This window comes from Maniola jurtina, chromosome Z (assembly GCF_905333055.1).
Source record: "Maniola jurtina chromosome Z, ilManJurt1.1, whole genome shotgun sequence".
Classification (NCBI taxonomy): Eukaryota; Metazoa; Arthropoda; class Insecta; order Lepidoptera; family Nymphalidae; genus Maniola; species Maniola jurtina.
The window spans coordinates 5,445,657-5,465,631 of NC_060058.1; the positions used below are offsets into that span (position 1 = coordinate 5,445,657).

Below are 19,975 nucleotides of genomic sequence, written 5' to 3' on the forward strand. Positions count from 1 at the left end.
ATTGTTCCACCGAGTAGATCTTCGGACCCTGATCATCTTTTGCCAAGAAACCACTCTTCCATCTTTTATAGCCTCCGAGATAGACACCGACGAAATTTGTACGGCGGCCATCTTGTTTTTTAAAAAAAATCCACTTTTTCTATTAATCCTTTACTACATTCTTCAAAGATTGCGAGTTTCAACGAAATCGGTTGGAAAACAAAAGAGTTGCAAAAATCACGTCGGTCGCCATCTTGTTTTTATGAAATGTCATACTTTTTCCCCACTCTCCTCCCCCACCCGAACACATCTCCCCTACATTATCGTATCGTTTTCCGTCTCTTTCTAGGAGAATGAGACATTCAATATTCGCCATACAAAATGTATGGGAAAATAAATTCCGCCATTTTGATTTTTTTTTCTGTTCATCGAGTAGACCTTTGGATCCTGATCACCTTTTGCCAAGAAACCACACTTCCATCTTTTATACCCTCCGAGCTGGACACCGGTGCAATTTGTATGGCGGCCATCTTTTCTTCGCCATTTTGAATTTTTTTTCAGCTTTTTGGCAATTGGATGACGTCATGAATGACATTTGCTCGAGCACCCCCCACCTATCTTCAAAACCTTAAGCGGGCCCTCCACCCGTCTCCGAAACATTCGATCATCAGCTCTCTCCATAATTTTGGCTCACTAACTTTTTGTTTTCTATACGACACCATCAGTGAAAAAAAAATTTTTCATACAAAATTTTACAGGAGTTTCTTAGTTGAAAATCTCGAAAATCTCCCCAAAAGTGGCAACACCGGTTGCATATCTCGATACTGCCAGCCGAGACACACAATCGATTCATACATATTGACTTTCCAAAATGTTGCCAACTGCCTCAAAAACGTGGTCAAAATTTCAAAAAATTAAAAAAAATACAAAATGGCTGCCAACTTGTTTCACAGAAAATTTTACACGGTTTCATAATTTTCCTATTAACTACAGGATATACCGCTCCCGATGACGTTTCAATCTTTCCTCTCGCTCGCACCCACACGAAAGGGGATACCGTGAAAAAGACCATGTCGAAAATCACTTTTTCTTTTATAAATTCCAGTGTTGCCAGTCTCCGGCGACAAAAATACCCAAATGTCATTTGTACGAGCAAAACACGTAATCGCTCATACTCGGATTTTGCTAAAAGTGCGTATTTCTATTTTTTACAATTTCCCGAAAATCTTGAAATTTCCCTAAAAATGGGATAATTTTTTCCCACCGATCTATACCTCGAGTCTATACATACAACCGAGTAACTTATATGTCGGAGGTCCGATACCCAGCAGGGACAGTTTCAGAGTTGATAATAATTTTTAAATTGTCTCTGTCTGGTGGGAGGCTCGACCATGGCTACTTACCAACCTACATACCAAATGATTTACTCCAGTACGATGCCGCGTTATGGGTTTTATAAAACTGCCGTACCAAACACCTTCCAGGTCAGCTTGTTTCCATCTTAGACTGCATCATCACTTACCATCAGGTCACTGGCTAACTTGTATCAGAACAAAAATCGGTCAAGTGCAAGTTGGACTTGCAGAGGGTTCCGTGCCAGAATCAGAAATTACAATTAATTTTTTTTGTGATGTAAGCTCAAAATCATTCCATACATTTTGGATTTGAAAATGAATGTCGTCATCAAAATCAGTGCTCTGGAAAACCCTGAAATCGACACCCATATCCATTTTTTTCTTAAAAAGTGCATATCCGCCATCTTGGATTTCAAAATAAATGTCGTTATCAAAATCAGCACCCTGGAAAACTCTGAAAACGATATCCATATCATTTTTTGTAAAAACGGGGTAGTTGAGGTTAATAAAGTAGGGTGCGTGGGTGCGCGGACCACTAAAGTGGTCCGCGAGCATGCAGGCATTGTTCCACCGAGTAGATCTTCGGACCCTGATCATCTTTTGCCAAGAAACCACTCTTCCATCTTTTATAGCCTCCGAGATAGACACCGACGAAATTTGTACGGCGGCCATCTTGTTTTTTAAAAAAAATCCACTTTTTCTATTAATCCTTTACTACATTCTTCAAAGATTGCGAGTTTCAACGAAATCGGTTGGAAAACAAAAGAGTTGCAAAAATCACGTCGGTCGCCATCTTGTTTTTATGAAATGTCATACTTTTTCCCCACTCTCCTCCCCCACCCGAACACATCTCCCCTACATTATCGTATCGTTTTCCGTCTCTTTCTAGGAGAATGAGACATTCAATATTCGCCATACAAAATGTATGGGAAAATAAATTCCGCCATTTTGATTTTTTTTTCTGTTCATCGAGTAGACCTTTGGATCCTGATCACCTTTTGCCAAGAAACCACACTTCCATCTTTTATACCCTCCGAGCTGGACACCGGTGCAATTTGTATGGCGGCCATCTTTTCTTCGCCATTTTGAATTTTTTTTCAGCTTTTTGGCAATTGGATGACGTCATGAATGACATTTGCTCGAGCACCCCCCACCTATCTTCAAAACCTTAAGCGGGCCCTCCACCCGTCTCCGAAACATTCGATCATCAGCTCTCTCCATAATTTTGGCTCACTAACTTTTTGTTTTCTATACGACACCATCAGTGAAAAAAAAATTTTTCATACAAAATTTTACAGGAGTTTCTTAGTTGAAAATCTCGAAAATCTCCCCAAAAGTGGCAACACCGGTTGCATATCTCGATACTGCCAGCCGAGACACACAATCGATTCATACATATTGACTTTCCAAAATGTTGCCAACTGCCTCAAAAACGTGGTCAAAATTTCAAAAAATTAAAAAAAATACAAAATGGCTGCCAACTTGTTTCACAGAAAATTTTACACGGTTTCATAATTTTCCTATTAACTACAGGATATACCGCTCCCGATGACGTTTCAATCTTTCCTCTCGCTCGCACCCACACGAAAGGGGATACCGTGAAAAAGACCATGTCGAAAATCACTTTTTCTTTTATAAATTCCAGTGTTGCCAGTCTCCGGCGACAAAAATACCCAAATGTCATTTGTACGAGCAAAACACGTAATCGCTCATACTCGGATTTTGCTAAAAGTGCGTATTTCTATTTTTTACAATTTCCCGAAAATCTTGAAATTTCCCTAAAAATGGGATAATTTTTTCCCACCGATCTATACCTCGAGTCTATACATACAACCGAGTAACTTATATGTCGGAGGTCCGATACCCAGCAGGGACAGTTTCAGAGTTGATAATAATTTTTAAATTGTCTCTGTCTGGTGGGAGGCTCGACCATGGCTACTTACCAACCTACATACCAAATGATTTACTCCAGTACGATGCCGCGTTATGGGTTTTATAAAACTGCCGTACCAAACACCTTCCAGGTCAGCTTGTTTCCATCTTAGACTGCATCATCACTTACCATCAGGTCACTGGCTAACTTGTATCAGAACAAAAATCGGTCAAGTGCAAGTTGGACTTGCAGAGGGTTCCGTGCCAGAATCAGAAATTACAATTAATTTTTTTTGTGATGTAAGCTCAAAATCATTCCATACATTTAGGTTTTTAAAAATCCTGTGGGAACAAATTTCCCACAACAAAAGTAGCCTCTGTAATATTCCATCCCCAGGATTCAACTTGTTTCTGTACTACGTAAAATCATTTAAACGGATGATCCTTTAAAAATCCCGAGGGATCAGCAGAGTATTTAGTAATGCAATTCCTTACAGCATCAGCGTTGAGGAAGGTCCTCGAGCTCAAGGACAAAGTGTTTACTTATTATTATTTAAACCTTTAATGTCAATTTATAACCGACAGTTTCTAAATCCTATCAGTTTGGGTGGTCACGTCCCCTGCTGCATCAGGATTGAGGAGTTAGAATCCAAGTTTTTTATGGAACAATGTCGCAAAGTTCCTAAAAATTACGCAATTAAGTTCAGAAATCTCGGAGATATGTGTACATAGGTAGAAAATCACAACTCCTCCATTTTTGAAAGTCGGTTAAAAAAGTAGCCTATGTTACTCCCTGGCCAATCCTCTACTTGTCTGTGAAAATCCCGTCAAAATCGGTTCAGCCGTTCCGAAGATTAGCCAGTTTAAACAGACAAAAATTTTAAAAATGTGTGATTCAGTTATGGTACCGTTCAAATAACCCTATGAGCTTTCTATAATCCGCTGAAACAGCGGATTATAGAAATCAAGCTTTAAACTTAGCTTAGCTTAGATATAGCTTAGCTGTTGTCTGCACGTATAAAGTTGTTGATAACGATGACTGCAATGATTTCGGGTAAGGACCTCCTACCCAAAACCGACCTTGAATATTTCTAGGTATACCAGCACAATCAATTCTTTGGAATTTGTTGAGGATGATTTAAGAAAACAGCAAAATTTTAAAGATTAATTAATCAACGAATTACCAAATGAAATTAAAAATAAAATAACAAAAAACAACATAAAGTATAAAATCAAGGAATATTTATTAAACACGTCTTCCCTTACGTAAAAAATTCAATAATATATACATAATAACAGAAACCCAATTGCTTACATAAATACACGCACACGTATACTACGCATAGTAATTCATAATTACATTCTATAAATATCCTATACTACTTATAGTTTTTATCTAATTTTTATCTACATAGAACAGCCTGTATAGTGAATAAGTCCGGTAACGAGCTGGCTAGCATCGCCTCGGTGCGAGCGCCACAAATACCTACCTAATGTTCGTGCGCTGTGCAACCGAGTAGGTACCCTTCCTTGCATAATATAATATTATCTTATACCGACATAATTTTGTATTGAGTGTACTGAGTAGTCTCACCCGTATATCATACAGTTAATTTTTAGAGGAATGTGCAGCGCCCAGACAAGTCGCCAAGACTTCAGGGCGCTAAGAATTCAATGTAAATAGTTTTAGAATATTGTAAATACAATAAATAAATAAATAAAATAAATAAGAAAAATATATTAAGAACCTTGTTGTCTGTTTAAGATCTAGGAGGGACTCGCCCTTGGCGGCGGCCAACAATAAATCAGGCTCGCTCTAGTACGATTCCGTATAATAAATCAACTTTTTTTTATAACGAAATAGGTACTATATATCTTTAATTCTACCTACTAATCAGGTATACGTGTGACAACAGGTCAATAGAACGTAACTTGGTTAGCTGCATGAAATTCGGAAATCAATACCATTGTTCTATTTTTATTAATATTATCTGTTATGATTAAAACACGAAGTTTCACTCCAAAAATTTCTCTTGATATAGTTATTTTACAGTGAAAAACACAAAAGTTTTATTTATTTCACTTGCATGACCAAGTTACGTACTAGTAGGTCTATAATAAGCCACTGTCGGCTAGAGACCTCGAGACTATAAAAAAGACTATTAAAAATAATTGAAATTTGACTCAATAACCGAAATAAAAATGTCAAGCAACAATTTAAATCAAAGAAATCACAGGTTGCGAATGACAATATTTATTATGCTATATTTCTTATGATAATTTTTTATAGTTAATCAAATGAGTCAAATTTCGAAAAAAAAAACGGTTTTTAATCGATAAACAATCAAATAACTTACTAGACTTATAAGTTGTTATAACAATATGACTACAATCGTAATCTTCTAAATCTTGAATGATTTAGAATCTACAAGGGTGCGAACGGTTGCAATGACAATTTATTATACTGCTGAGTTTATAGATAAAATACTTTTCTAAGGACTAGAGTCAAATTTCGAAAAAAAAAACGGTTATTATTAACCGGTAAACATTCAAATAACTCACTAGCCTTGTAAATTCTTATAACAAGGTGGTTACAATCGCAATTGCTGTGAATGGCTGAATTTATTAATTTTATTTAACTCTCTCAGAGCAAAGCCCGCACCTCAAGCTTGCGTGGAGGACAAAAAATAGATTATGAAAATAAACTGTATTAACATTATGAAGGCGACTGCAATATCAATTAAACAGAACAAGATATAAGAAAATTGCATTTCCAAATTTTAAAACTTAAGTCTCAATTAGATTAACCATTAAAATAAATATTTTCGACATTTAATCGATCCACATTTACATTCAGTGCGGTTTCTAAGTGATGTGATATTCTGTTGCTGTATTTCAAAGCGAGACTTGATGGGAGATGCTGAAGATGTAGCCGTGTTTGCTTCGGAAGCACTCGGAACACAGGCATTATCTTCAGCAGTATCCTTAGATACAACAGGAGTCTTCAGTTCTTCATCGTTGTCATTACATTTTTGCAAATAGTCAAAACATATTTCTTCCCCTGCATCAATGTCCCTTGAAGCAAACAAAGCTAGCATTGGTAGGTTTGGGTCTAGGCAATCCACCCATACTGCCCAAACCCCTAAGTTTGGGTCACATGAATGATTTATAAAATGCGACACGTTTCCCAAATTGCATGCATCAACCACATAGGGATTCTCACAAGAATTAAAGTCCAGATCAAATAAATATGTCAATCCATTGGCATCATACTCCCTTCCTCGTTTTTCCGCCTCTTCAAATGTAATTACTTCACCTACATACTGGCATACGAATTGGCCCTGCTTGATTTTTTGTTCAGCTCTGACACCCCATCCGCAACCATTCAGTGTTCTAAATATGGTGAGTTTCACATTTCTGCCTTTTTGTACCACTCGGTTGCTACATTTTGAAGAACATTTGCATGCCTTATTACATTCATATATTGGTGTTCCTGGGGCTACACGGAGTCTTTTTTGGACTGTGTATGCAAACTGACCTGCTTGCATACCACAACATGCTTTAGCTCTGCAGTTGCAAGCAACACAGTCACAACCTATGGGTGGTTCGTTTGGAATAGTAACACCAGCGCCAGGTATTGACTCATTTATATAATTAAAGTTTTCTGGAGGGCCAGTAAGATCAACATCGTTTTCCACAGACAACTTGGCCTTATCAATTTGGTTCAAATGCTCTTCCCAATGTTTGATTGCCATCATTTGTCGACATCGTCTGCGAGTTGAAACATAGAGTTGTAAGGTACATCTCGTCTCCTGAACTAGATCAGACACATGAAGCTCCTCATGTTCCGGTAAATTAATCATGGATAGCAACTTAAGTATTAGGCTTACTTTTAATTTTGTAAAATCCGATTCTTCAACCTCGTGCATTCTATCAACAAGATTCTTTTCACTTAGCAAATCCTCAAAAGAAATCTCCTCCTTCAATTTTTCCATTTCATCATAGTGTTTGAGCTCTTCATTTTCCGCAAATTCTTTAAGTATATCAGGGCAGTTATCAAGATTCTCAATTGGTTCCCACGTATTTGCATTATTATTCCAGCCTTTCCATTTAATGTAAAACATTTCTTGGCCAGATTCATACTTAAAATCCACTATTTTTTCTATAATGTACTCTTCTGGCCCTTGTCTTTTTTGTTTTTTGGCTGCAGGTGTTGTCTCCATGGTAGGAAAGAAAGATCTTTTTTTAGCTCTTTTCATATTTTCTAGAAATGTATTTTCTTCTCTTTCATCTGATCTCTGGCGGTACATTCTTACCACTGAGTCGGTCAGCCGTTCTGCAACATACCATGTGTTTTAAATTATTAATCCATTCAATTTTATCTACTTACTTAATATTTACATAAATATATGATGATCAATCAAGTGATTGATGTCACATTCCAATTTAGCCCACTTGGTGCATTGCAAACAAGCCAATCCAGTTTTCTGGTATTGATAAATTGAATATAACAATTCTGATCTTGGTTCTTGTAAGGTGTAATTATAATAAATGGATAGCCCTAGCACAGACTACAGTCTATTTGGGCTGCAAAATTTCAAGCACCAGTCTCAGATTTTGTCTAGTGCTTTGGTCTACAACAATTAGTGTAAAATGTTCTTTTATAATTAAGTCTTAGTGAAATAAATAAATAAAATAAAAAATAAGAAAATAGACCAATTTGTGTAATTCAAATCAACACGAATTTTATGCATGGTTTTCATCCCATGTTAATTGATGACAGAAATTATGTATAGTTTTACCAGCTAAATGTTTTTAAAGGAAGGAGGATCTAAATTTAAAGAAAAGTGTTAAAACTAAAACTTTGACTTTAATAGTTATTAAAATCAAATTAAAATCGCTTTTACACAGATTGCTAGTCATCATCATCATCATGATTGTCCCATCTCCGGCCCAATACTGAGCATAGGACTCCTCTGAGAATGTTAGTAGTGGTTTGCTAGTACCGAAAATATCTATGCCATAGAACTTAAGTTTTATATAGTAATGCAAATAGGACCATGTTTTCATATCTTCATAAAGAAATAAAAAAGCAATCATTATAATTAATGCTTATTTCTTCATGGTATTATATTTTTTGTCACAATTACTTATAAATAAACCACATACAGTTATACATCAGTGTGTTTGTGACATCACTGAAGAACGCTTTTTTTTACTTTAGAGAAAATTTATTATGTAAATGTACAAAGTGAATGAATAAAAAGAATTTTATAAACAGTGAGTGCAGTATGAACTTGTACAAGTAAAAGCTAAATAGTGTACATGAGAACTGAAAGGGCCATAAAGATAAAGATGTATTTGGCTCAACAATAACTATAACATAAACATAACAAGACCTATTGACTTAAATTAGTTATAATAACAAAATATTACTGTGCACCTGTTTTACTAGTGTCTCGGAAACCAGGACTTTCGCCTTGGTGAATATGTGTCTACAAGTTTGTATACAAGTAAAGTGGGGTTACACTAGAATATCCAAGTCTTTCAGTATCCAAGTAAGTTTGTTTCAGAAGCCAATCCTTAATTTAAGTTTTGTATTTATACCTTCAAAGAGTCCTTTATTCAAAGACAATTTTATGTAACTTGTTATAAAGGTGAGGTCTGAAGAAGACATAAAATCTATGACTACCTAAAGGCAGTGTTTAGTTTACTATATACTAATAGCTGGGGTGTGTTTATTCATGGGTTAAATTCATATGTGTTGTTTGAGAGCAGTCACCAGAATAAACAAATAGTTGAATTATCAAAAATATTAGAGATACTTGATTTACATTAATCTACACACTCACCCAATTTAATAGTAATATTTCTTTCCAATTCATTCTTGAATCTAACAGTTTGTGCTCCAGAAATTGCTTTGACCACAGTAGATTTTCCGTGAGCGACATGTCCTATGGTTCCAATGTTAATAGTGGCCTGTCTGGATATTACTTCAGGTGACAAGGCAGATAATTTAGTGACATCCTAAAATGAAAAGGGTGTGGAATTGAAGAGACACATTAAAAATGGTAAGTGATTACCAAATAATGCAGCAAAATTCTCATTCTGCTGTCGTTATTTGGTTTTAGAATCATCCATAGGAAATTTTTGAAAAGTCTGCAATCCCGATACTTCACAGTAGTGGCACACAAAGGTGTCTAACCGTGGACTTCCACAGGCTGACGAGAGTTATGATTATGTTTATAATAATTACTTGTGAAATGATGACAGTTCCATTACAAATATTATAGGTAATAAGTTGAACATTAAATATGCATTTATGCAACTAATACATTATTTAAGTCTCTAAATCAGGTGGCATGCTTCAATATTTTGCGAGTAATTCATACAGCACAAGACAAGACTTACCAGTTTAGATAAATCTTGCTGATGTAAATTTGACCGAGCTTGGTTCTCGTTGGAAGTCATGGTTATAGAATTAAATTAACTTTTTAGTAAAATGACAAAGTACACAATATATGCTGTAAATCGTTTTAATGGTATCACACGATTTTACACAACTTTTCCTAGAATCTAACAGTTAAGCTTTAAAGTATAATGCGTCGCCTCAGGCCTAGCTGTAGTTTTTTTAGGTATTCTAGCCAAAGAGTAGGTAATGAGTAATCACTATACTGACATTAGGTACTGATTCTAGCGGGAGTCAGTCTCCGGATTCGTGGTCTGTGGGAGTCAGCGCGACGTGAAGAAAAGTACCAACGTACTCTTTGGCGTAAAGATCAAAGATCACGCCCGGCCCATAGATCAAATCTGTCAAAAGAGTGTTATAAAATCTGACATTTCACCGCGTTTAATAGCCTCATCGGGTGACAGAAGGGCTGGCTCATTTTTTGCGCAACGGATCAGCCTGGCTGTCCAACGCGGAAATGCAGCCAGTATTCTTGGCACCATTCCACGCGGGCATGATTTGTATAGTAATTAGATAAGGCTAGCTTTAAGTTTTATTGTAATATTTTCAATAAAAAAAAAAAAAAGAGTGTCAATGGTCAATCACCACGTTTTCTCAATGTTTTCTCCTATGGTTTTCTCCACCGATTTATTTATTAGTTTTCTCCTGTGGGTTTCTCAGCTTGGATGAAGGATTATATTTCTCAGTCACATTTGGTCTACTCTGTGTGATCTGTGTCGGTGATCTTTTCTTCGAACAAAGACTATGTAATCTATAGATTATCTACAGATTACAAAGTTTTTATTATTTATTTCCCTATGAGACAACAACTATTTCTCATTCAGTTAAAATTTGATAAAACTTACTCGACTTTCAACATTGACTTTTTCAACGTATTCCCTAAAATTGAGGAGATTCTAATTGCTGGCAGTCTTTGTTCTACAAGTTCTACTCGCCGCTGTCAATGTTATTCTTTGCCAAAAGATCCTTGTCGTGCAGCTTGTCATCTGTGCATCTGTGCGTGTCAGTTGTCACATGAAATCACCTACGTTTCGACCTTGGATAAGGATTATACAGGATGGTCAAAAAGTCGTGGATCAAACGAAATAGGGAGATAGAGGAGGTCATCTAGCAAAAAAAAATTCTACAGCATGGCCATATTTAAATTGCCCTAAGAGTTATGAATATTTTTGGGTTTTTTAACAAAATACCAGATTCTCTTTCAATTAGACTAATTAAAAAAAAAATTGATAAAAAACAATAAAACAAACGATGCTGTGTCATTACTAGATAATGTATCAGCACTACAAACCTTCTATTGAGGCTCTGGCTACCAAATTACAAAAGCAATTAAATTTTTTCCAAAACTTTTAAAGCGTTACCACAAATTAAATGTCACTTTAAAAGCGCACTGTGAAAAAAAAATGTACTACGGTAAAGTGACCCTGTATCAGAAAAACTTGCTAATTTAATGCCAATTTAGATGAGGTATAACACATTACTCTTTGTTTCGTAATTCTGGTATTATAATCGTTTTTTCCTATCAAGGTGCAAATTTCAGTAGATTAGTTTACTTCAAAATAATTTTGAAGATTATCATGCTGCTAGTTAAACTGCTAGTTTTTTGTACGTTGGAATGCTAGAAACATCACTGTGCTTGTCACACTTAAAATTTGTGAAAAGAACAGATACTCTTCACTACCACCACATGCCAGAACTACCCAGAACGCCCTCTTTTCTAGGAAACAAAAGGATAAAAAACTATGCCTCTCTTTCACATCCTTCCTTATTCCAACAATGCAAATAGAAAGAATGATTAGTGTGAACGAGAGGCATAGTTTTTTTATCCTTTTGTTTCCTAGAAAAGATGAACTACTTGCAAGACGGGCGTTCTGGGTAGTTCTGGTATGTGGTGGTAGTGAAGAGTATCTGTTCTTTTCACAAATTTTAAGTGTGACAAGCACAGTGATGTTTCTAGCATTCCAACGTACAAAAAACTAGCAGTTTAACTAGCAGCATGATAATCTTCAAAATTATTTTGAAGTAAACTAATCTACTGAAATTTGCACCTTGATAGGAAAAAACGATTATAATACCAGAACTACGAAACAAAGAGTAATGTGTTATACCTCATTTAAATTAGCATTAAATCAGCAAGTTTTTCTGATACAGGGTCACTTTTCCGTAGTACATTTTTTTTTCACAGTGCACTTTTAAAGTGACATTTAATTTTTTGTAGCGCTTTAAAAGTTTTGGAAAAAAATTAATTGCTCTTGTAATTTGGTAGCCAGAGCCTCAATAGAAGGTTTGTAGTGCTGATACATTATCTAGTAATGACACAGCATCGTTTGTTTTATTGTTTTTTATCTCATTTTTTTTAAATTAGTCTAATTGTAAGAGAATCTGGTATTTTCTTAAAAAACCCAAAAATATTCATAACTCTTAGGGCAATTTAAATATGGCCATGCTGTAGAATTTTTTTTTGCTGGAAATGACCTCCTCTATCTCCCTATTGCGTTTGATCCACGACTTTTTGACCATTCTGTATATACTATCTCTATGGTTTCGACAAAGTCTATGGTTTCGACCATCTAGATTGTCTACTATATCTTTAGTGATTTTTAAAATTGTCGTCGAATAGTTGTCGAATTAAACTATTTAAATAAATAAAACTATAATGTCGATAATGAAGACAAATATGCTGGTAAGCCCCAAACTGTTGTAAATAAATGAATTGATAATATTAAGTAAGTAAACTAACATTACGTAATCGTTTCAGGTTCGCTCACTGAGCACATCATCAGCTGCAGCTCAGCTTATAAAACCTCCTGTACAAGTTTTTGGTTTGGAGGGTAGATATGCATCAGCGCTATATTCGGCGGCCTCAAAGAGCAAAAGCTTAGACGCAGTTGAGAAAGAACTGACACAATTTCAGCAATCTATTAAAACTGATGCAAAGCTGAAGGAATTCATAATTAACCCTACTCTGAAGAGAAGTTTGAAAGTAGATGCTTTAAAACATCTTACTTCTAAGGTACTTAATAAATTACTCATTCATTCATTAAGCTTCATTGAAGCTTAAATTATTATGTTGAAAAATATAATTATTATTATGGGTATGTATCACTTCTACTCAATTGTAATAAAAATAATGATAAAATAGACTATTTACTGAATAATATCTTACAATACTTATCAATCTTCTAATCGATAATCTTATTATAATTTGACTAATGAGTATCTAGTGGGTCATATAACCAATATACATATTATTATTATAAACAAGGATGTAAACGATTTTGATCATACCTAAATGAAAACAAGGTCAAAGTGGCATATAAACATCCAGCTCAAACCACTTGGTCTAATAATATGACATTTTGCATTAACTACTTGTACTAACTAAAATGTAAATTAACACCCACAAAGAATTATTTTCAAAATAGGTTTTCAATCTATGTGAAATGGAGCTAGATCATCATCATTATCAACCTTTAAAGTGCATCGCTATAGATCGCTTATAAGCCCCCCCCCTCCCCCCCCAATTATCTTTATTATTCTTACTAAGAATAAATCCATTGAGGAATCTTAGTATACCAATTCCAATTGGTGACACTTTGTTTACATGCCAGAATGATAATTTTTATTGTTATAATTTATAAATTTCACAGACAAGCCTTTCTGCAAACACAGGCAATTTGTTAGGGCTAATGGCTGAAAATGGCCGCCTAGACAAATTGGAGGCAGTGATCAATGCATTCAAAGTTATGATGGCAGCTCACCGTGGAGAGGTTACCTGTGAGGTTATTACCGCCAAACCCTTGGACGTGGGCCAGAAACAAAGTCTGGAAGCTGCTCTCAAGGTATTAAAACTGACATCTATAACAGGCCATTCAATATTTAGGGAATTTTTAACCTTAATAAAAGTAAGAAATTAGGAAAATAAATATTATTCACTAACAAAATATCACAAGATGAAAAGATTAATATACTTGTTGGCTTTTATTTCAGGTATATTTATTTAAACTATGTTTATTAAATTATGATTGTTAAAATAATTAAAAATGTATTTTTATTATTTCTAGAAATTCCTGAAAGGCAATGAGACCCTACAACTTACTGCTAAGGTGGACCCAACTTTGATGGGAGGCATGATTGTTTCAATTGGTGACAGATATGTAGATATGAGTGTTGCCAGCAAAGTCAAGAAGTATACTGAACTTATCAGTGCTGCTGTATAAACAAATAAATAATCCAGTATAATGATCAAGTAGCAAATAATTTATTGTTTATGTCTTGTCTGTAGTCAAGTGAAGTAAAGCTTCTGCTACAAAATGGCAATTGAATATTTTATTTCCCCTTTTATTATAGTCTTGTAAGTAGGCCATCAAAAGTTGACTATGTGACCATAGGTTGATGATCAACCTATGGTCACATAGTCAACTTTTCTCAGAAAACTAAAGGATTTTAAAACCTAAACCGTCACAGGCATCAGCTAGTAACTTATATGTCGGAGGTCCGATACCCAGCAGGGACAGTTTCAGAGTTGATAATAATTTTTAAATTGTCTCTGTCTGGTGGGAGGCTCGACCATGGCTACTTACCAACCTACATACCAAATGATTTACTCCAGTACAATGCCGCGTTATGGGTTTTATAAAACTGCCGTACCAAACACCTTCCAGGTCAGCTTGTTTCCATCTTAGACTGCATCATCACTTACCATCAGGTCACTGGCTAACTTGTATCAGAACAAAAATCTGTCAAGTGCAAGTTGGACTTGCAGAGGGTTCCGTGCCAGAATCAGAAATTACAATTAATTTTTTTTGTGATGTAAGCTCAAAATCATTCCATAGATTTAGGTTTTTAAAAATCCTGTGGGAACAAATTTCCCACAACAAAAGTAGCCTCTGTAATATTCCATCCCCAGGATTCAACTTGTTTCTGTACTACGTAAAATCATTTAAACGGATGATCCTTTAAAAATCCCGAGGGATCAGCAGTATTTAGTAATGCAATTCCTTGCAGCATCAGCGTTGAGGAAGGTCCTCGAGCTCAAGGACAAAGTGTTTACTTATTATTATTTAAACCTTTAATGTCAATTTATAACCGACAGTTTCTAAATCCTATCAGTTTGGGTGGTCACGTCCCCTGCTGCATCAGGATTGAGGAGTTAGAATCCAAGTTTTTTATGGAACAATGTCGCAAAGTTCCTAAAAATTACGCAAATCAGTTCAGAAATCTCGGAGATATCTGTGTACATAGGTAGAATATCACAACTCCTCCATTTTTGAAAGTCGGTTAAAAAAGTAGCTTATGTTACTCCCTGGCCAATCCTCTACTTGTCTGTAAAAATCCCGTCAAAATCGGTTCAGCCGTTCCGAAGATTAGCCAGTTTAAACAGACAAAAATTTTAAAAATGTGTGATTCAGTTATGGTACCGTTCAAATAACCCTATGAGCTTTCTATAATCCGCTGAAACAGCGGATTATAGAAATCAAGCTTTAAACTTAGCTTAGCTTAGATATAGCTTAGCTGTTGTCTGCACGTATAAAGTTGTTGATAACGATGACTGCAATGATTTCGGGTAAGGACCTCCTACCCAAAACCGACCTTGAATATTTCTAGGTATACCAGCACAATCAATTCTTTGGAATTTGTTGAGGATTATTTAAGAAAACAGCAAAATTTTAAAGAAAAATATATTTAGAACCTTGTTGTCTGTTTAAGATCTAGGAGCGACTCGCCCTTGGCGGCGGCCAACAATAAATCAGGCTCGCTCTAGTACGATTCCGTATAATAAATCAACTTTTTTTTATAACGAAATAGGTACTGTATATCTTTAATTCTACCTACTAATCAGGTATACGTGTGACAACAGGTCAATAGAACGTAACTTGGTTAGCTGCATGAAATTCGGAAATCAATACCATTGTTCTATTTTTATTAATATTATCTGTTATGATTAAAACACGAAGTTTCACTCCAAAAATTTCTCTTGATATAGTTATTTTACAGTGAAAAACACAAAAGTTTTATTTATTTCACTTGCATGACCAAGTTACGTACTAGTAGGTCTATAATAAGCCACTGTCGGCTAGAGACCTCGAGACTATAAAAAAGACTATTAAAAATAATTGAAATTTGACTCAATAACCGAAATAAAAATGTCAAGCAACAATTTAAATCAAAGAAATCACAGGTTGCGAATGACAATATTTATTATGCTATATTTCTTATGATAATTTTTTATAGTTAACCAAATGAGTCAAATTTCGAAAAAAAAAAACGGTTTTTAATCGATAAACAATCAAATAACTTACTAGACTTATAAGTTGTTATAACAATATGACTTCAATCGTAATCTTCTAAATCTTGAATGATTTAGAATCTACAAGGGTGCGAACGGTTGCAATGACAATTTATTATACTGCTGAGTTTATAGATAAAATACTTTTCTAAGGACTAGAGTCAAATTTCGAAAAAAAAAAAACGGTTATTATTAACCGGTAAACATTCAAATAACTCACTAGCCTTGTAAATTCTTATAACAAGGTGGTTACAATCGCAATTGCTGTGAATGGCTGAATTTATTAATTTTATTTAACTCTCTCAGAGCAAAGCCCGCACCTAAAGCTTGCGTGGAGGACAAAAAATAGATTATGAAAATAAACTGCATCTTGACTTTTTTTAAATTTGAACTGAAACTCCTCTTTTGGTGAGAAAATGGCATCCAAAATATAGATTAGTCGCTTTCGTAACGATCAAGAATATTGCTGATGATAGTTTCCAAGGTCCAAGACCAACTCTCTAATATGATAAATAAGTAAGTCTGTCAGCTCTAAGGGCAAGGCCAATCAAATAATTATATTTGATTGTAGTACGAATTTTTACTGCACGATTTTTTCCCCAAATATCTGTAAATATAGAAATTCACGAAAAAATACGCGCGAACGGCTTCAAACAATTTCCATGTCACAAAATTTTGCTGGAAAAAATGGAGTGCTTAAATTTCGCAGTGTGGGCCTGCTCTTAAGTGTTTGCGTCAAGTATTTATGACACCTGAAAAACGAGTAACAGTGCCCAAAATGAAACTTAATACTGGTGATGGTATAGAAAGTAGTCTTAAGTCTGTTGTATATACTTCTGCGATTTATCAATATTCGGTTGCACTTTGGAGTTAGTTTCTATACCTTGTCACTGTCAGGTAATTATTTTATCGTTTTTACTTATGCATATTCCTTGAAAGGCTGCTCCAAAACGCAAACGAATATTTAACTTACGTAATTCTTATGACTACAACTCGTACGTCTTACTTTCTTGCTCGTTTTTCAGTCGCTTTAAATAAATAACGCAACCAGACGCAGGCAGACCTCAACAATATTTGGCATCAAAAAGTTGCCCTTTGTCTTGTGAACCTATCACCAGCCTCACAATATTATACGTGATCGTTACCAAATTTTTTATGTCCTAATCTATAAATACTTCGGAGAAACAGCTATTTTTTAAAGTTTAAATTCTTAGTAAACCAGCGCTTTAAAACAACATAATATTATTATCAGCCAGCCAATCACATGTAATGGCGATCGCCACATTAGAAAGTACCATAAAGCACAAACGGTGGTTTCATTTTTAATAAATATATTAGCGCAATATATTACCGCAAGGTAATTTATTAGCTTGTAGTTCCTTTATGCAAAACTCGTAGCCGGGCCGGATATTTTTATAATCGAATAACCACTTGTGCCGGTCTAGACGCTTCCATAAATATTAGTATGCATTTATCTTCAACTTAAAAATAAAATTATTTAAAACTAGCCGATGCCCGCGACTTCGCCCGCGTGGATTTAGGTTTTTCGAAATCCCGTGGGAACTCTTTGATTTTCCGGGATAAAAAGAAGCCTGTGCTAATCCAGGATATTATCTATCTCCATTCCAAATTTTATTAAACTTGATATAATGTTACATGATTTAACGAATGTAAATTAGTAATATGCGGTGATATGAACATCAGTATATTAATTAATAACTCAACTTCAAAATTTTACAATGTCATAGTCTACTGTTAAATTATAACATTGTACATAAAATACGAAAACCTACTAGATCCACATCACGGAGCGAAACTTGCATCAACCATATCCTCATTATGGGCCACAAAATATAAATTAAAACAAACATTAAATCTCCACACGCTATGTGTAAAATGGAGGTAGATATTATCCTGGATTAGAACTTAGGCTACTTTTTATCTACTACTAAAATCAAAGAGTTACCACGGGATTTCGGAAAACCTAAATCCACGCGGACGAAGTTGCGGGCATCTGCTAGTAAACTATAAAACAAAAACAAAAAAAAAAACTAAACCTATATTTATTACAAACGGGATTCTGACATTCTCCGGGTTTTCACATTTTGGTTAGGAAAGGATATAAATCTTCTAAGGTTGCATAAGTTCCCGCACTTCCTCTTCCGTGATTTCCAGCGCCAAGGGGTTGCAGTATTCTGCCTGGAAATCCATGAGATCTATCGGCTCTAGCAGCTGTGGATAGTAAAATATCTCTTAAACATACCTAAAGGAACAATTATTATTTTATTCTTTCTTATATTTTAAATGCGAAACATTGTGTCTGTCACCTTTTCACGCATCCGTTTAACCGATTTCGACAAAATTTGGTCTATCAAGAAACAATCTCGAATCTCGTGGGGGAGGGTTGACGGCGCGGCCTTGTTGAGGAGTGGAGAGTTGCTGCAGACTGAGCAGTCCGTGACTGCAGAAAGTGTTCTCTTAGAACAGGTAAGTGTAGTTTCGATACTAAAAAATTATAAAGCTGTCAGTAAATATTTAAGGTGACCTCTTATGGTAAGTGACATATTTAGCATGATACGCATGTCACCAATGTCACCATTGGTAGGTACTAGGAGAGCAGGAGATTAGAAGAGGTTACACGCGTTGATGCTAACTGCTTGAGAGACATTGTGCCGAGTTCTTACTGGGCTGTAACTTGATAGAGAGATTGTTTCTTGTTAGAGAGAAATGATCTCGCTACAATGTCATATTTTGAGGGGTTTCTAAATTATATTTTACACTTTACATGAAAATTGAAATAATTTTACATTGCAGACATAAAAGTAGATTCTTCTCAAAAATACTTTTCCCAGACGACTGTTCAACTATTTTCGCGCGATTGATTTCGGTGAAAATCATTGTGCCGCTACCCAAAACATTCGACTCCGCGCGGGTGGTGGAGGTAAGAGCCAGCCGGCGTATCTTTATACCGGGGATCTCACACAATATTAGGTGAAATAGCAAACAGATCACCCAAGTGCGTCGGCAATTTCAATCGAGCGTACAGCGTCACCTTAAGCGTTTTTGGCGCACTGCGCGCCGCGACTTTTAGAGATGAATAACATTTCCAAGCTATAAATAATGAAATTAAAATTTCAAATCCTTGAAAAAACAGATTACGTACATCGCTGTTTTTATTGTGATGCATGAAATAGCAAAACACATTATACCCTATTTCTATATGTATATGATTGTTATCTTAATGTTTTTCCAGATAAATTTTTTCTGAAAACCTTTTATTTCAACTTCGAAATACGCAATTATTATTATCGGTAGAATACATTTCTTTGTCACGCTCATAAGCTTGGTCGCGTGTGAGAGAGACAGACGACTTCATGACACTTGCGCTTATTCATAGATACTACATAAGGGCAATGTGTGAATGTGTTGTATGTGCCAGCTTTTGTTAACAAGTTTGTATGTGAAATTCCTATTGTTTCTGGTACACTCATAGTGCTTTCTGTGAACTGAAAGATTTGATAGCGTCGTTTTAGTGTGGGCATCCAACCGCTTATAAAAATAGAAAATAGTATGTAAAGAGGTAATAATAATAAAAAAGTTGAAAAAACTATTACCCGGCTACGGAAAAAATGAGACAACTTAAACCCGACTTGTCACAAGTAAAATAAACTAAAAAGAAAGAAACAAGATTGTGCTTAGTGCTGTCATCGTCTTGAGGGAGATTCAATACAAAGGCCGTGGTCGTGCGTTGTCGACAGCGTATTTCTTATCCTTGATTGACGGCATTCCCAATGATTTTATTTGTCTACCAAATTAGAATATTTTCTTTTTGATGTCGACAACGCACGACCACGGCCTTTGTATTGAATCCCACTCAAGACGATGATAGCACTAAGCACAATCTTGTTTCTTTTTTTTTTCTTTTTTTTTCCTTGTACTAAGTCACAACAAGAAACATAGAAGTATTTTAAATTAAAGTTAAGGCTTTTCAGTATCCGAGATCTTAATTAT

At 35.3% G+C, this 19,975-nt stretch overlaps 3 protein-coding genes across 6 annotated transcripts in view; 1 reads left to right on the forward strand and 2 right to left on the reverse strand.

Moving 5' to 3' along the window:
- Nucleotides 1-4,906: 4,906 nt before the first annotated feature.
- Nucleotides 4,907-19,975, reverse strand: part of LOC123880532 (transcription factor 25) — a 37,149-nt gene continuing 22,080 nt past the window's right edge. For 2 of the 4 annotated variants that reach the window (XM_045928689.1, XM_045928688.1), the window contains exon 15: nucleotides 18,064-18,196. Coding sequence is in view for 1 of the 4 variants with exons in the window: in XM_045928690.1 (XP_045784646.1) it covers nucleotides 18,095-18,196 (102 nt within the window). In the remaining 3 variants the exon portion in view is untranslated. Of the gene's footprint in view, nucleotides 5,869-15,348; nucleotides 18,197-19,975 lie in introns of those variants that run through there. The other 2 variants (XR_006799278.1, XM_045928690.1) reach the window with 2 other exon arrangements.
- On the reverse strand, nucleotides 6,003-9,870 carry LOC123880531 (histone-lysine N-methyltransferase SUV39H2-like). The gene is made up of 3 exons (XM_045928685.1): nucleotides 9,618-9,870; nucleotides 9,059-9,233; nucleotides 6,003-7,542 (listed from the first exon to the last, which is right to left on the reverse strand). The coding sequence occupies exons 1-3, from the start codon at nucleotides 9,675-9,677 to the stop codon at nucleotides 6,017-6,019; spliced, it is 1,761 nt and encodes a 586-aa protein (XP_045784641.1). The 5' UTR covers nucleotides 9,678-9,870; the 3' UTR covers nucleotides 6,003-6,016.
- On the forward strand, nucleotides 12,206-13,995 carry LOC123880537 (ATP synthase subunit O, mitochondrial-like). The gene is made up of 4 exons (XM_045928703.1): nucleotides 12,206-12,358; nucleotides 12,434-12,688; nucleotides 13,326-13,517; nucleotides 13,740-13,995. Exons 1-4 carry the CDS (start codon nucleotides 12,332-12,334, stop codon nucleotides 13,893-13,895), a joined length of 630 nt encoding a protein of 209 aa, XP_045784659.1. The 5' UTR covers nucleotides 12,206-12,331; the 3' UTR covers nucleotides 13,896-13,995.

Bases quoted from the DNA above. Each gene is read 5' to 3' on its own strand.
- LOC123880531 (XM_045928685.1), bottom strand. From the start codon at position 9,677: ATGACTTCCAACGAGAACCAAGCTCGGTCAAATTTACATCAGCAAGAT. The intron at 9,234-9,617 runs GTAAGTCTTGTC...TTTTCATTTTAG, and splicing joins AGCAAGATTTATCTAAACTG to GATGTCACTAAATTATCTGC. The intron at 7,543-9,058 runs GTGAGTGTGTAG...GGTATGTTGCAG, and splicing joins AAATATTACTATTAAATTGG to AACGGCTGACCGACTCAGTG.
- LOC123880537 (XM_045928703.1), top strand. From the start codon at position 12,332: ATGTCGATAATGAAGACAAATATGCTG. The intron at 12,689-13,325 runs GTACTTAATAAA...TAAATTTCACAG, and splicing joins TAAAACATCTTACTTCTAAG to ACAAGCCTTTCTGCAAACAC. The intron at 13,518-13,739 runs GTATTAAAACTG...TATTATTTCTAG, and splicing joins GTCTGGAAGCTGCTCTCAAG to AAATTCCTGAAAGGCAATGA.